Here is a 14,611-nt window from a genome sequence, read left to right as displayed (position 1 = left end):
ACTTATTAAAGCCTTAATATATAATTAGTAAATAATAAAAGTCTTTTTTATTATAAGAATTATATTTATATTTTAAATAATAATAATTTTTATAATAAAATTATTAATTTATATTATAATAATTCTTTAATAAGCTATTTTAAAAAAAGCTATATACTTAAGCTTATTTAAAAAAAGTTTTTTTAAAAGTAAATAAGTTAAAATATTAAATATTATATTTAAACTTATACTTAATATTAAAGTAATATAGCTTAAAGGTATAAGCTATATAAGTACTTAAAATCCTTATTAATACTTTTAAAGTTATAAAAGGAATTTATAATAAACTTTATTATAAAATTACTATTTATAATATATAAAAGTAAAAAGATAAATATAATTTTAATAATTATAAATTATTTTATAAAGTATTTAAAATACTTTTTTATTAATATAATAATAATTATTATAAAGCTTATAAAATTATATTATTAAAAGATTAAATTAATATATAACTTAATAAAAAGAATTATAAATAATAAAAGACTAGTTTTTATAAATAAATTTTAATTAAAACTTTATTATATTTTAAAAATTAAATAAAGGCTTTTAATAATATTTTACTTTTAAATTAATAAGTAAATAAAAAGAATAAATTAAGTTATTAAATATTATTTATATTATTTTATTAATAAAAAGTAAGTAATATAGCTTAGTTTTTTTTATTTATATAATTTTACTTTAATATTATTAAAAATATAATAATAAGCACTTTTTTATTTATAGCCTTTAATAAATATAAACTTAACTTTTATATTAAGAAAATTTATATTAAGAATAATATAAAAAAAAGAAAATCTTAAATATTTAATAATAATTAAAAAAGTAAAAAAAGCTATATTAATACTTTAAGCTTTAATAATAAATTATAATAAAAAGGCAGATAATTTATTATAATAAATAATATAGACTTCTTTTTTTTAATATTAAAAACTAAATAAGACTTTTAATTAAAAACCTTATTATAAAAAAAAAAAAGAAAAAGCTTATATTTAGATTTATTAAGCTATTTAAAGTTATTTAAAAAGTAAGAATATAAGCTTATAAGCTAGCTTTATTAAAAAAATATATTTATATTTATAATATCCTTTATATTAGCCTTTTTAAATTATAAAAAGTTTATAAAAAAAGCTAAAATAAACCTTTAATAATACTTAACTTAAATAACTTAAAAAAAGAAATAAAAAAGTAAAAAAAATAAAAACTATATAATAATTAAAAAGAAATATTATTACTTTATAAAGTAAATAAAATAGCTTATAAAATATAATTAATAAATAGCTTAAAATAACTTAATAAATACCTTTTATATTTTTTAAAATTATAAAGAAAAAAAACTTAAGCTTAAGGTTAAAAAAGAAAATAAAATTAAAAAATAAAAATAAAGTAAGTTTTATAAACCTTAATATAAAAGAGTTATAAATATTAAATAAGTTTAATATAATCTTATTATTAAAGGCTTATAGCTTTAGCTTAAAAGGATTATAGCTTTATAATATATTTATAAGTATAAAAAAGTAAATAACTTATACTTTTATAAAAAGTTTAAAAATAAATATAATTAACCTTTAACTTTTATATTTAGAATTTCTTTTATATTTAATATAAAGTTATAACCTAGTTAATATAATTAAAGTTATACTTTATTAAAACCTCTTTATAATTTAAATTCTCTTTATTTCTTAATATTACTTATAAATGCCTTTAATAATAAGCTTAAATAAAAAAACCTAGTCTTTTTAAATCTCCTTATTTAAGTAATAAAAAAAAAAAAGACTAAGATAAAGATTAAAAAAGAGATAAAAGCTTAAGAATTAATAAAGCTATTATAAAAAGAATAATATAATATTAAAAGAAATCTTCTTAAATCTCTTTACTTAAGTAATAATAAAAAAAGAAGGCTAAGATAAAAGCTAAAAGAGAGGTAAAAGCTTAAAAATTAATAAAGCTATTATAAAAAAAGCAGTATAATATTAGAAAAAATCTTTTTAAATTTTTTTACTTAAGTAATAAAAAAAAAAAGTAAAAATAAAAGTTAAAAAAAAAGTAAAAGTTTATATAAAATTAAGCTATTATAAAAAAGTATAGCTTTTAATAATATTTTTATAAAAAAGCAGCTTTTATTATAAAAAAGTATAGCCTTTAATAATATCTTTATAAAAAAAAGTAGTTTTTAATTAAATTTATAAAATTAATAAATACTTTTATTAAAAGCTATAAAAATAAAAGCTAATATATTTACTTTTAAATAATATAAAAAATAAAAAGAATTCTTTTTTATTTATAAAAGTTTTTTTTATTTTTATTTATTAAATTTATAAAAACCTTAAGGCTAAAATATATAAAATTTATAGCTTGAATAAAAACTTAACTTAACCTTAGCTAAGCTATAATAGCCTTTATAACTTTTATAACTTATAAGCTATAGTAATTAATATTTTAATAAATAAGAGGATTATTATAATATTTAATATTCTTATAAATAAAAGGATTATTATAATATTTAATATTCTTATAAATAAAAGGATTATTATAATATTTAATAAAAAAGCATTACTTAAAGACTTAAAAATAATAAAAAAAAACCTTTTTTTTATTTATTATTAACTTTTTTACTTTTATTATACTTTTATATTTACTTATACTTATATAAAACCTTTTTAACTTATTAATATAACTACTTTAAATTATAATTAGTTTTTATATATAATTCTTTTATAATACTTTAATAAGCTATTATTAAAGTAATATATTATATAATATACTTATAGTTTTTTAAAAAAAAAGATAAAATATTAATAATATTTTTTTTATATAATTATTTTTAAAGCTAGCTATTTTATTACTTACTTTTTTAATATAGTATTAAACTAGAAAAGTTAATATATCTTTTTATAATTAAATAAGAATTATATTTTAAATAATATATATATATATATATATAAAAAGGCTTTTATAAAATAAGCTTTTATTAAGCTATAATAAGCTAAGTATAGCTTATTAATATAATAATGCCTTTATAATAAAAATAAAATAAGCTATACTTAATATAATATATTTATTTAAAGTAATTTAGTACTAAATATAAATTAATAAAGATATTAATAAGCCTTTACTTAAATACTTAAGAGAAAAGTATTAGCTAATTATTATTTACTTTAAGTAATATATAAAAATTATTATTAATTATTAAGTATTACTTTTTTAAAAAGTAAAGCTAATAGTTTAATAATATTATAATATTATTAAAAAGTATAAAAAGACTAAAAGCTATTAATAAATAACTAAACCTTTAAAAAGAAAAAGAAGAATATATAAAGAATAATAATTACTTTTAGCTATATAAGTAATATAATAAAAAAAGCTATTATTAAAAAACTTATAGTTTATATTAAAAAAAAAATAAGCTTAAGGTTATTTTTCTTTTTTATTATATTAATTATTATATTAAATTAAAAGTAATATATATATTAATAATAACTTATAATATATATAAAAAAAGACTTTTCTTTATTATATTAGCTAATTATTAAAGCTTTATTTTCTTTCTTTTAGCTATAAAAAAAATAAAAAAACTTTAAAAAGTTAAAAACTAAAAAAAGAAAATAAAAAGTAAAACTTAAGTATATACTTTAATAAAAAAAAAGAAAAAGAAAAGTAATAAAAAGTAATAATATAATAGCTTTTTTTTCTTTATTATTAATACTTTAAAATATTAATTAAAATTTAATTAAATAAGTATAAAAAAAAAGTAAATACTATAATTAATACTATTATATAAATATTATAAGCTAATACTTAAACCTTTACTTTTAAAAAAAAACTAAAAGGTATATATAGCACTCTTTTTTTTAAAGTATTATTAATATAATAATAAAAAGGAAAAGAAATAATTAAAATAAGTTATAAAAAAAAAGAAGGATAATTATAATAAAAGTAAATATTAATTATAGCTTTATATTATTAGCCTTATCCTCCTTTTTATTTAAGTAATAAATATATTAAAGTATAACTAGCAGGGTCTTATACTTTAATTAGTTTATATATTTAAAGTTTAAGGCCTTAAAGAAATAAAACTAAATTCTTTATATAAGTATAGTATATAATGCCTTTTTTTTTAAAGCTTTTTAAGCTTTAGTTTAAATAATATTACTTATTATTACTACTGCTTACTTAATTAAAATCTCTCTTTTTATTATATATATATAATAATAAATATTATTATTAATATTATTATAATAATATATTATTAATAAGTAATTAAATTTATTAATATAAATAAAATTACTTTATAAATACTTTTTAATTAAATTATTATATTATAATATTAAAATATAAAAAGCTATTATTAATTAAAGAAGAAAATTATTAATATTCTTAACTTTACTTTAATATATATAGTATAATATATTATTAAGAGGAGTAATTTTATTAATATAATACTTATAGAGTAGTAGTATATATATATAGAGCCTTAACTAAGTATATTTTTAAACTATCTAGGGTAGCTTATTATAACAAGCTACTTTAAACTACCTTACTACTATAGCATCTAGGTTCCCTATCTCAAACCACATTGCATTTTCCCTATGGCTTCCACGAACAACATTCACCAACATAATGGCTTCTCCCCTAGCCACTCAAATGTGTCCAGTGCCAAGGGATCCGACCTAATAGTCCTGAAAGTTGCATCGGTACTTTCTACATCCTACTCCGATAACGATTTTCGCGATGCCATCCTCCTCGCCGATCAACGGTCTGTGGGAAGCAATGGCAAGAACAGGCGCCAACTTCGACTGGACCTCCTAGGAGAAGCAATTGGCTGCAATGGCGAAATTGTTGGAGAAATGGGCTTGGTCGCGGAGGTTTGTGTGAGCTCTGCCCACTCTATCCAATCAGTTACTAATGGCACAGGCAGCGACTAAAACTTGTTCGAGGAGTAGTTGAAAGATTGAATTCCCGGATTCAAGACATGAAGCGTCAAATCGACTCGGCCCATGACCAAACAACGCCGGCTCTCCGAGGGATGGCATCACTTTTCGAGCAACGATTGGCTATAGAGAGAAAGCAAGAGATTCTTGGTGCCATTGAGAGCTATTTCGTCATGACGGACGACGAGATCGAGTCGCTAACTTCAACTATGATACCGGTTGACAATTCGTTCTTCTCTAGTCTCCAGAAAGCTAAACGAATTACTCTTGGTTGTGACATACTTCTAGGCTTTGAAAGCCAGACCCTTGGCCTGGAATTGATCGAAAGGACATCCGTACATGTAAACATGGCTTTCCAAAAGCTTTACAAATGGGTGCAACAGGAATTCAAAACTTTAAACCTAGAAAATCCTCACGTCAATCCCTCTATGCGACAAGCTTTACGGGTCCTTGCGGAGCGGCCCTCTCTTTTTCAGAATTGTCTAGACTTGTTTGCAGCATCCAGAGAACGGTCTCTATCCGAAGCCTTTCACTGCGCCCTCACCGGTGTTACACCACAAGGCACTGAAGACGCCTCGATCAGGCCAATCGATTTGACAGCACACGATCCTCTCCGTTATGTAGGCGACATGTTTGCCTGGGTCCATTCTGCCACTGTGGGCGAGCGGGAAGCGCTTGAAACTCTGTTTGCTGGTGGCAGAGACGAGACGCTTTATGCATCAACATCAAGTCCAAATGCAGCGCGTTGGAATCTTCCCGTGGACGAGGGACTCGAAGGCAGTGATTTCAGGGTTCGAGAGGTCGTCGGACAACTCATGGACCGTAACTTCCTACCTGTTGTTCGGATACTACGTCAACGTGTCGAGCAGGCCATCCAGTCCAACGAAGACGTCATCCCTGCCTATAAGATCTCAACGCTCCTCAGCTTCTATCGGGCGACCTTTGAGAAGCTTTTAGGCGTGGGGTCTAGCTTAGAAGAATGCACGGGAGGTTTGGAGAAAGTGGCAAAGCGTCAATTTCGATCTCTTGTCAGGGATAACATCTTATCCATCCAAGCAGAGTTCCAGCAAGTCCCTTCGAACTTGGAGCCTCCCCGATTTCTCCAGGATGCTTTCAAGCAGCTGGGTGCCATCCTCCAGATTTACGAATCCTCTCTGTCTGCTTCAGAAGACTCTGGAAGCGAGATTCAGGGAATACTGTCAGAAGCTTTTGATCCATTCATGTCTGGGTGTGAGGAGATAGCGAAACCCATGACATATCCTGAAGGAGGAATCTTTCTCGTCAATTGCAAACTTGCCGCAGCTCATTGTCTTGGCAGCTTTGAAAGCACGATTTTTCGAGCTACTCAAATTCGAGACGACATTGCACAAGACGCTCTGAAACTGATCGATGATCAGCATGCTGTCTTCCGCCGGAAATCGGGCCTGGATACCCTGCTGAAGAATCTGGATGATGGTGAACAGGTTGACGTGAGCCAGGCGTCCGTTAGTCGAGCAAGTCAAGAGTTGGACGACTTCCTCCCTTCCGCGTTGATGGATGCAATGGATAGATTGAAGGGGCTACAGGATGCGGAGATGGCCCGAGAAATCATAGAACAAGCAGCTGAGAGGTTCTGTACTGATTTCGAGAGGCTGGAGGAATTCCTTGCAAACCAGAAGAATGGCGAGGATGCTTCTAATTCAGATGGAAGCTTGAGTCTCTCAAGGACATCGGCCGAGATCCGCGTGCTCTTGTCTTAGGTACTTACGCAATACATGTTCAACACTATTTGATATACTGCTGTATTTCATTTCTTGCTCTGAATGTCCAGACTTTACGACGCATAGATTACATGGAAGGAAGCCTTTGATAGTGTAGTCACTGTGTGTCAAGTATAGCCTCACACAGGTTTTCCACGTAGCAACTCGAGCACCAACTGTATCTTACCTCCTTGTTTCCACACTGGACCGTAGCGACTCTACGCTAGGCCGGACAGAACTACTCGAACTGCGTCGGCGGCGTGCCCTCTGTTCCCACGGCTCGGAAGGATGCAGTCCCGTGGATTTGGCGAATATGTTGAGAATATCTGTCAACGAGACGACCCCGATGAGCTTGCCCGACAAGAGAGCGCCAGCCATTGTAGGCGCCGGAACCGTCCCGCCGGACAAGGAGGTTTGTGAAGTGGTCGTCGGCGTGGCGGGTGTTGACAGAGGTGACGACTGGGGTGCTGACTCCACGATCCACATTCGATGCGATTTCGTCGCTACCAGCTTGGCTATCGTATGAGCCAATGTCGAATAGGGGTTCACGTAGAAGACTGGATAGACGTCTTGTCCCTTTTCTACCCCTCTCTCGTTAAGGATGACAGAAATGAAGTGCATACAAGAACTACCGAGCAAATATGCACTTGAGGAGCTTGTCAAATGTCGCACGTCCTTCGTCGAGATGTTACCCACCACGTTGTGTCCGCTGTCTACGATTGCTACGCTTGAAAGGCCCTCTTCGTACATGAGAGACAAGGCATCGGTAAGAGGAGCGTCGGAACTGAGGGCTCGTTAGTTCAGGCTTCTGAGAGGCAATGACTGCTTTGCTATCAGTATTGGCTTTACTCACTGAACTGAAAGAACGGGCCGGACGCCAATTCCTAGGTCTTGCAGCGTGACAGGGTTGAGTCGGTCAATGGCGGGAAAATTGACACCTTCATTCCAGAAGAATTCCACCATGCGAAGCTGGCTTACGATGCCAACAACGTTCCCTGTCGAGTCGGTAACAAAGACTCTGTGTATGCCGCTCCCAAGCGTTTCTATCGCCTGAGAGAGGTTCACATCCGAGCTCATTTTGACGATGGCTTCCCTGGAACACAAAGGCTGGATCTCCCGAAGTGAGATATGCGCACCTCCTTGAGCTTTCGTCATGATGTCATGAAAGAGCGCAGCTTGATCGCCCTCGGGTCGAGAAACTCCCACGACGGTGAGCAGATAGGCGTTCAGATCATTGTAATCAAAGCAGAAGACTGGCACTGCGGCATGAGCTTCTTCTCTTACAAGAACAACGCCGGTTGGACTTTGCAGAAGCATCTGGTAGTGCAACGTAAGTATGGGTACAAGTGCCGTGAAAATCTCCATCGGCTTGAGCTTACCAGAGTCGCCTCCTCCACGCTGGATCCAATGTCAATCCATCTTACGTCGTCAGGCGAAGTGAGCTCTCCTATGGTGATATCTCTCCATTCCCGACCGACAAACTTGGAGTTTTGGTGCCTATTACTGGAAGCTGGGTGAAGGAGAAGATCTTGGATCGCGGCCTGGGTAAGGGAAGGGTGTCGATGGCGTGGCGAAGCTGGAGGATTGCGAAGATTCTCAGTGAAGCTCTGTCGGTGTGAAGCTTTGCTAATGCTGGAGCTCGAAGGTGATCTCTGTGGTGATGGCGACGCCTTCGGCTCAGATAGCCTGGCGGATCTGTCCGCTTCGGTGTTGATAGACATGCTGGATCCCGCTGCCGCTGTGTCGCTGTCCATCATGTGTCATCAAAAAATCGTGCGGAGAGGAGTAAGTCGATGGAACGAAGCGAAGAATTTCCCAAGCTGCATGCACAGGCGAGGCAAGATTGAGGAGCAGCAGTGGTCGTTGGATAGCGTACTTTGTCAGGTAAGGGAGAATATACTAGTAGTAGCAGGTAGGTAGGTAGCTACTCCCCAGTAAGTAGTAGTAGATGTCATAGGTCGGTAAGGTATCCCTACCTCGGCACTATCAAAGCTCAGCTCTGGCTGTCGGACTGGTGCCTACTACCACAGTACCTGGTACCTATCTTGGGGCAGATGTAGTCACTGCCGCTGGCCTCGACTGATTAGATAGCGCTATCGCGCTCTGGGATTTTTTTTTATCACACACCCAAAAAAAGTACTACACACCCTTCCCCTCCCCCACCTTCTTCTCACTTCGATTCCCATACTGACGAGATTTTTTGACCTGTCCGCCAACTCAGCCGCCTTCAATCGTCTTCTCCCTGCTCTGATTGTCGAACATACTCGCTGGCGTACTGCGCGGCGTTCTCGTCCGTTAGCCGTCGCAACCATGTCCGTCCTATCGCCCGACGTGCATGCAGAGCTCACGCAGCTTTTGCAGGCGCTTCAGGCTTCCGACAATGGCATTCGATCTCAGGCTGAGGACCACCTGCAAAACAGCTGGACGAGCTCGCGCCCAGAAGTCCTCTTGATGGGACTTGCAGAGCAAATACAAGCTGGTGGAGATAATGCAGTAAGCTTTCGTCCTGTCGAAGCCGTCGCTTTCTGACTGCTGAAGCATGAGCCTCTCCCTGACTTCTCTGTCTAGACCCGGTCGTTTGCGGCTGTCATATTCAGACGGATTTCTTCAAAAACCAGGAAAACGGACTCTGGGAACAACGTCGACATGTTCTATTCGCTAGTCAAAGATCAAGCCATCGCCATTCGCCAGAAGCTGCTCGAAACACTCGGCTCCGAGACCGATCGAGCTGTCCGAAACAAGATCAGTGACGCTGTTGCTGAGGTCGCGCGGCAATACACAGATAACAGTCAGCCTCCATAGCAAGCACCCGCATCACATGCTATGTTTACCTCCTCCCTTCTTCGTCACTAACGTTTCTTGTCTTTAGACGATTCCTGGCCGGAACTCCTGGGAGCGCTGTTCCAGCTAAGCCAGGCGATGGAGGCCGAAAAGCGCGAGACAGCATACAGGGTTTTTGCTACGACTCCCGGAATCATCGAGAAACAGCACGAAGAAGCTGTCCTGCAAGCTTTTCAGAGAGGGTTCAAAGACGACGCAGTTCAGGTACAATATTTGGTTCCCATGATGCACTACAGCGTACTGATGGTGTTTATGCTTAGGTCAGATTGGCGGCCATGGATGCTTTCGCATCCTTCTTCAGGACGATCAGCAAGAAAGGGCAATCGAAATACTACGCTCTAATTCCTGATGTGCTCAATATTCTGCCCCCCATCAAAGATAGCCAAGACTCAGATGACTTGAGCAAAGCTCTCGTAGCCCTTATCGACTTGGCTGAGACAGCTCCCAAGATGTTCAAGCCGCTCTTCCACAACCTGGTTCAGTTCAGCATTTCGGTGGTTCAAGACAAAGAGTTGGATACGATTTGCCGACAGAATGCGCTAGAGCTGATGGCTACCTTTGCTGACTATGCCCCGTCGATGTGCCGGAAGGATGCGTCTTACACCACAGATATGATCACCCAATGCCTGAGTCTGATGACTGATCTTGGCGAGGACGATGACGATGCTACCGAGTGGTTGGCGTCCGACGATGTGAGTACATTGCGAAGACTAACCTACCCCAGTTTACCATTGCTAACCAATTGTTACAGCTCGAAGCGGATGAGAGTGATCAGAATCATGTTGCTGGAGAGCAAACCATGGACCGCCTCGCCAACAAACTGGGGGGGCAGACGATTCTTGCCCCTACATTCAACTGGCTTCCGAGAATGATGACTTCGATGGCTTGGAGAGATCGGCATGCCGCTCTCATGGCCATCTCTGCCATTTCTGAGGGCTGCCGCGACCTCATGATTGGAGAGCTAAGTCAAGTCCTCGACTTGGTCATCCCAGCCCTTCAAGATCCGCACCCTCGTGTGCGATGGGCTGGCTGCAACGCTTTAGGCCAAATGAGTACCGACTTTGCCCCCAAGATGCAGACCGACTTCTACGACCGGATCTTAAAAGCCATCATCCCTGTCCTAAACTCTCCAGAGGCTCGCGTGAAATCTCACGCGGCTGCAGCTCTTGTCAACTTCTGCGAGGAAGCAGAGAAATCCATACTGGAACCTTACCTGGACGAGCTCCTGTCTCACTTGTTTCAATTGCTCCAGAGCGACAAGCGTTTTGTACAAGAACAGGCACTGTCCACGATCGCAACTATTGCCGATGCCGCCGAAGCAGCATTTGCGAAATACTACGATACCCTGATGCCTCTCCTCGTCAACGTCCTTCAGACCCAGAATGAAAGAGAATATAGGCTACTACGGGCAAAAGCAATGGAATGCGCAACTCTCATCGCTCTTGCCGTTGGAAAAGAGCGCCTTGGCCAGGATGCCATGACACTCGTGAATCTGCTGGCACACATTCAAACAAACATCACGGACGCAGACGACCCCCAGGCTCAATATCTGATGCATTGCTGGGGCCGCATGTGTCGTGTCCTCGGTACCGACTTCATTCCTTTCCTGGACAATGTCATGCCGCCGCTTCTCGAGCTTGCCATGGCTAAGCCCGACATCCAGCTCTTGGACGACGATGAGCAAGCAGAACAAATGCAAGGAGAAGAGGGCTGGGAATTCGTACCACTCAAAGGAAAAATGATTGGTATTCGCACTAGCACCATGGATGACAAAAATATGGCCATCGAACTCTTGGTCGTTTATGCCCAGGTGCTCGAAGGTGCATTTGCACCCTACGTTGCCACTATCATGGAGAAGATCGCACTGCCTGGCCTCTCATTCTTCTTTCACGACCCTGTCCGCTATATCTCGGCCAAGCTTGTCCCACAACTGCTGAGCTCCTACAAAAAGGCGTACGGAAACCCCTCGAACGAACTCACTGGTCTGTGGAATGCAACGGTCGATAAGCTATTGGAGGTGCTCACTGCCGAACCTGGGATCGACACTCTTGCGGAAATGTATCAGTGTTTCTATGAGTCCGTGCAAGTCCTTGGTAAAGGGTGCCTGACGATAGACCACATGAATCGCTTCATCGACTCTGCTCTTTCTGCACTCGAAGACTATAAGGATCGGGTTGCGGAGCGTGCCGATGCCAAAGAGGGCGCAACTGCTGATGACTTTGAGGACGAAGCAGAGGAGACTCTGATCGCAATCGAGGACGACCAGACTCTTCTGTCTGATATGAACAAAGCATTCCATTCCATTTTCAAGAATCACGGCGTTGCATTTTTGCCTGCCTGGGAGCGCCTTATGTCAACATATGAAGGGTTTCTCGCATCGCCCGATCCAACTCAGCGACAATGGGGTCTTTGCATCATGGACGACGTTTTGGAGTACTGTGGCCCGCAGAGTGTCCGATATGCGTCCTATATCCAGCAGCCTCTCATCGACGGCTGCCAGGATGCCTCTGCCGCAATTCGCCAGGCGGCTGCATACGGTATCGGTGTTGCAGCACACAGAGGTGGCGCTGCATGGTCACCCTTCCTCGGCGGATCCGTACCGTACCTCTTCCAAGTCACACAAGTGCCCGACGCCCGGAACGAGGATAATGTGTATGCGACGGAAAATGCATCGGCCGCCATTGCTAAGATCCTTCATTACAATTCAACCAACGTCGACGATGTTCCCACCGTAATCACGCGATGGATTGATACCTTACCAGTCACGAATGATGAAGAAGCGGCGCCGTATGCTTATGCATATCTGGCAGAGCTGATCGATCGGTGAGTGACATGTCTCGGCTTGCATTGTGTCGGGGATGATGATGGAGACATGAGCACGTGGCTAACTTCAACTCGCAGACAATACCCATCCGTAATGAATCAGGCCGGCAAGGTTTTTGTATTTATCGCACAGGCCCTGGAAGCGGAAACACTCCAGGGACAAACAGCCAGCCGCGTAGCAGCCGCGGCGAAGGCCCTTCTAACAGCTGCCAATGTAGACCCGATGCCACTGCTGCAGCAGTTCTCTCCAGAGTCTCAGCGAACGATTATGGGATTTTTCAGCTAGCAGTGGCCCTGGTCGATGGGAAGCTAAGGTTCATTCAAGATATGCGCTGATCGATAGCCAGTGAACAAATACAAAGGATCTTACAGCCACTGCTTGGCATTTAATGGTGCACTTGGGAAGTCGGAAGTTGGAAAGATATTGGTCGGGAACTGCTAAGATATAGCATTGGGTAGAGTGAATTACATGACAACAAGGGTAACATCTGCTTTAATGAGAGGAGATTTGATGGTAGTATCTGGTAGGGATACCGACTGTACACTTGGGATTTTGCATTTCGATAGATTACTGTACATACTGCAAATTCAACATGGGAAAGAAGACAAAAAAATACAGATAATGATTGATCCATCAATGCAGAATACCTTATTTTCATACTACACTCTACGACCTAAGGTAGGTGTCTATTTGATATGCCTGATACTAGTAGTACCTTAGGTACTAACACTGCTGTAAGCGGGTTGGTGAGGATTGCCTGTCATTCTGCCTGGTCGCACCGCCTGCCGAATAAGGTAGCGCGTCAGAGCCTGCGTTTCCACGATATGGTTACCATGCAGTCAATCTCTTCCTTATTACATTGCTTACGCCCGCGCACTATCCTTGGTAATCCTTCTTGAGCAAGTGCCAGATCTCTCTCACCGTTCTTCCACTGCAGCAGCGTCTGGTCTCCAAAAACGCAGGCAATGTCGTCCCCTGATCGTCGTACCGGAGTGAAACGGCCTAGTAAGTGTCTCTGCTTGATGTAACTGCTTGTCAAGACTGGTCAAAGAGTTGGCTAATCATGGCATTTCACGCAGGAACGCAGTCGCTCCCACCGCCGTCATTGCCCCAGCTGGTTGCTGAACAGAAGACTCCCATTCCGGCCACCGACAAAGATTCCCAGCGGCTGATTGTCGTGCTCTCCAATGCCAGCCTTGAGACATACAAGGCGGTGCAGGGAGGCGTCAACCGCGCTGGGCTCCACCGAGAGGAAAAGTACTCGCTCCTCAACAGCGATGAGCATATAGGTGTTATGCGCAAGATGAACCGCGACATTAGCGATGCACGACCGGACATCGCGCATCAGGTTGTGCTTTTCTGGGCCTATAGACGTGGGAGGCATCTTAACTAACGATCGCAGTGCTTACTGACCCTCCTGGACTCACCGATCAACAAAGCCGGCAGACTCCAAATTTACATTCACACAGCTAAAGGAGTGCTTATCGAGGTATCACCCTCCGTGCGTATACCCCGGACTTTCAAGCGATTTGCAGGCCTCATGGTGCAGCTCCTGCACCGGCTGTCAATTCGCTCCACGACTTCCAACGAGAAGCTTCTGCGAGTGATTCAGAATCCAATTACGGATCACCTGCCGCCAAACTGCCGCAAGGTAACGCTCAGCTTCGACGCTCCCGTAGTTCGCGTACGCGAGTACATGGAGACGCTTGGCCCCAAAGAGAGCATCTGCGTGTTCGTTGGAGCCATGGCAAAGGGTGCCGACACTTTTGCCGACTCAATAGTTGATGAGAAGATCTCCATCAGCAATTTCTCGCTATCAGCAAGTGTGGCGTGCAGCAAGTTCTGCCACGCGGCCGAGGATGCGTGGGACATCCTCTAAATCTTGACAAGAGAAGTAGATTAGCTTGCTGATCGAATACAACTTGGCTTGACGTTGATACAACATCCCGTTTTGCCTGTGCTCAGAGTCAAGTACGGTATCGTCGGCGCCACGAATTGTTTTTCCAACAAAAACATTCTGGCGCTGCGGAGTGAATCCTTCGTGAATCCTTCGTGACAATGTCCGCTCTGGCCTTTGGCCATCAGTAACTTACCTACCCTTTCAGGTTTAGTCTATATTCCGGCTCCCTCTTTTTTTCCGACGTTTCTTTTTTTGCCTAAAAAAAAAAGAAGATAAAAAAGTAGAGATAAGGGAAAAAAGAAACGAGGAAGAGGAACCTGTAAACCAGAACTGCTGT

General features: G+C 38.7%; 4 protein-coding genes across 4 annotated transcripts; 3 read left to right on the top strand and 1 right to left on the bottom strand.

Annotated features, from left to right (window-relative positions):
* Window positions 1-4,628: 4,628 nt before the first annotated feature.
* Window positions 4,629-6,709, top strand: BBK36DRAFT_1120992 (intra-golgi transport complex, subunit 6; the record flags this gene model as incomplete). The annotated part of the gene is made up of 2 exons (XM_024890767.1): window positions 4,629-4,904; window positions 4,958-6,709. The coding sequence occupies 2 exons, from the start codon at window positions 4,629-4,631 to the stop codon at window positions 6,707-6,709; spliced, it is 2,028 nt and encodes a 675-aa protein (XP_024749406.1).
* A 183-nt stretch (window positions 6,710-6,892) lies between these two features.
* BBK36DRAFT_1120685 (hypothetical protein) lies at window positions 6,893-8,430 on the bottom strand (the record flags this gene model as incomplete). Its single annotated transcript, XM_024890726.1, has 3 exons — window positions 6,893-7,493; window positions 7,563-8,026; window positions 8,089-8,430. The coding sequence occupies 3 exons, from the start codon at window positions 8,428-8,430 to the stop codon at window positions 6,893-6,895; spliced, it is 1,407 nt and encodes a 468-aa protein (XP_024749405.1).
* A 442-nt stretch (window positions 8,431-8,872) lies between these two features.
* BBK36DRAFT_1135649 (ARM repeat-containing protein) lies at window positions 8,873-12,892 on the top strand. The gene is made up of 6 exons (XM_024892712.1): window positions 8,873-9,202; window positions 9,278-9,497; window positions 9,579-9,754; window positions 9,811-10,242; window positions 10,302-12,373; window positions 12,452-12,892. Exons 1-6 carry the CDS (start codon window positions 9,020-9,022, stop codon window positions 12,657-12,659), a joined length of 3,291 nt encoding a protein of 1,096 aa, XP_024749404.1. The 5' UTR covers window positions 8,873-9,019; the 3' UTR covers window positions 12,660-12,892.
* A 447-nt stretch (window positions 12,893-13,339) lies between these two features.
* On the top strand, window positions 13,340-14,253 carry BBK36DRAFT_1120721 (Nep1-domain-containing protein; the record flags this gene model as incomplete). The annotated part of the gene is made up of 3 exons (XM_024890732.1): window positions 13,340-13,379; window positions 13,454-13,722; window positions 13,777-14,253. The coding sequence occupies 3 exons, from the start codon at window positions 13,340-13,342 to the stop codon at window positions 14,251-14,253; spliced, it is 786 nt and encodes a 261-aa protein (XP_024749403.1).
* Window positions 14,254-14,611: the final 358 nt, after the last annotated feature.

Source organism: Trichoderma citrinoviride (assembly GCF_003025115.1).
Source record: "Trichoderma citrinoviride strain TUCIM 6016 unplaced genomic scaffold BBK36scaffold_8, whole genome shotgun sequence".
Lineage (NCBI taxonomy): Eukaryota > Fungi > Ascomycota > Sordariomycetes > Hypocreales > Hypocreaceae > Trichoderma > Trichoderma citrinoviride.
The sequence above is the reverse complement of the archived record's forward strand: the minus strand, read 5'-3'. Positions and strand labels throughout refer to the sequence as shown.

Bases quoted from the DNA above. Each gene is read 5' to 3' on its own strand.
- BBK36DRAFT_1135649 (XM_024892712.1), top strand. From the start codon at position 9,020: ATGTCCGTCCTATCGCCCGACGTGCATGCAGAGCTCACGCAGCTTTTG. The intron at 9,498-9,578 runs GTCAGCCTCCAT...TCTTGTCTTTAG, and splicing joins GCGGCAATACACAGATAACA to ACGATTCCTGGCCGGAACTC. The intron at 10,243-10,301 runs GTGAGTACATTG...CAATTGTTACAG, and splicing joins AGTGGTTGGCGTCCGACGAT to CTCGAAGCGGATGAGAGTGA.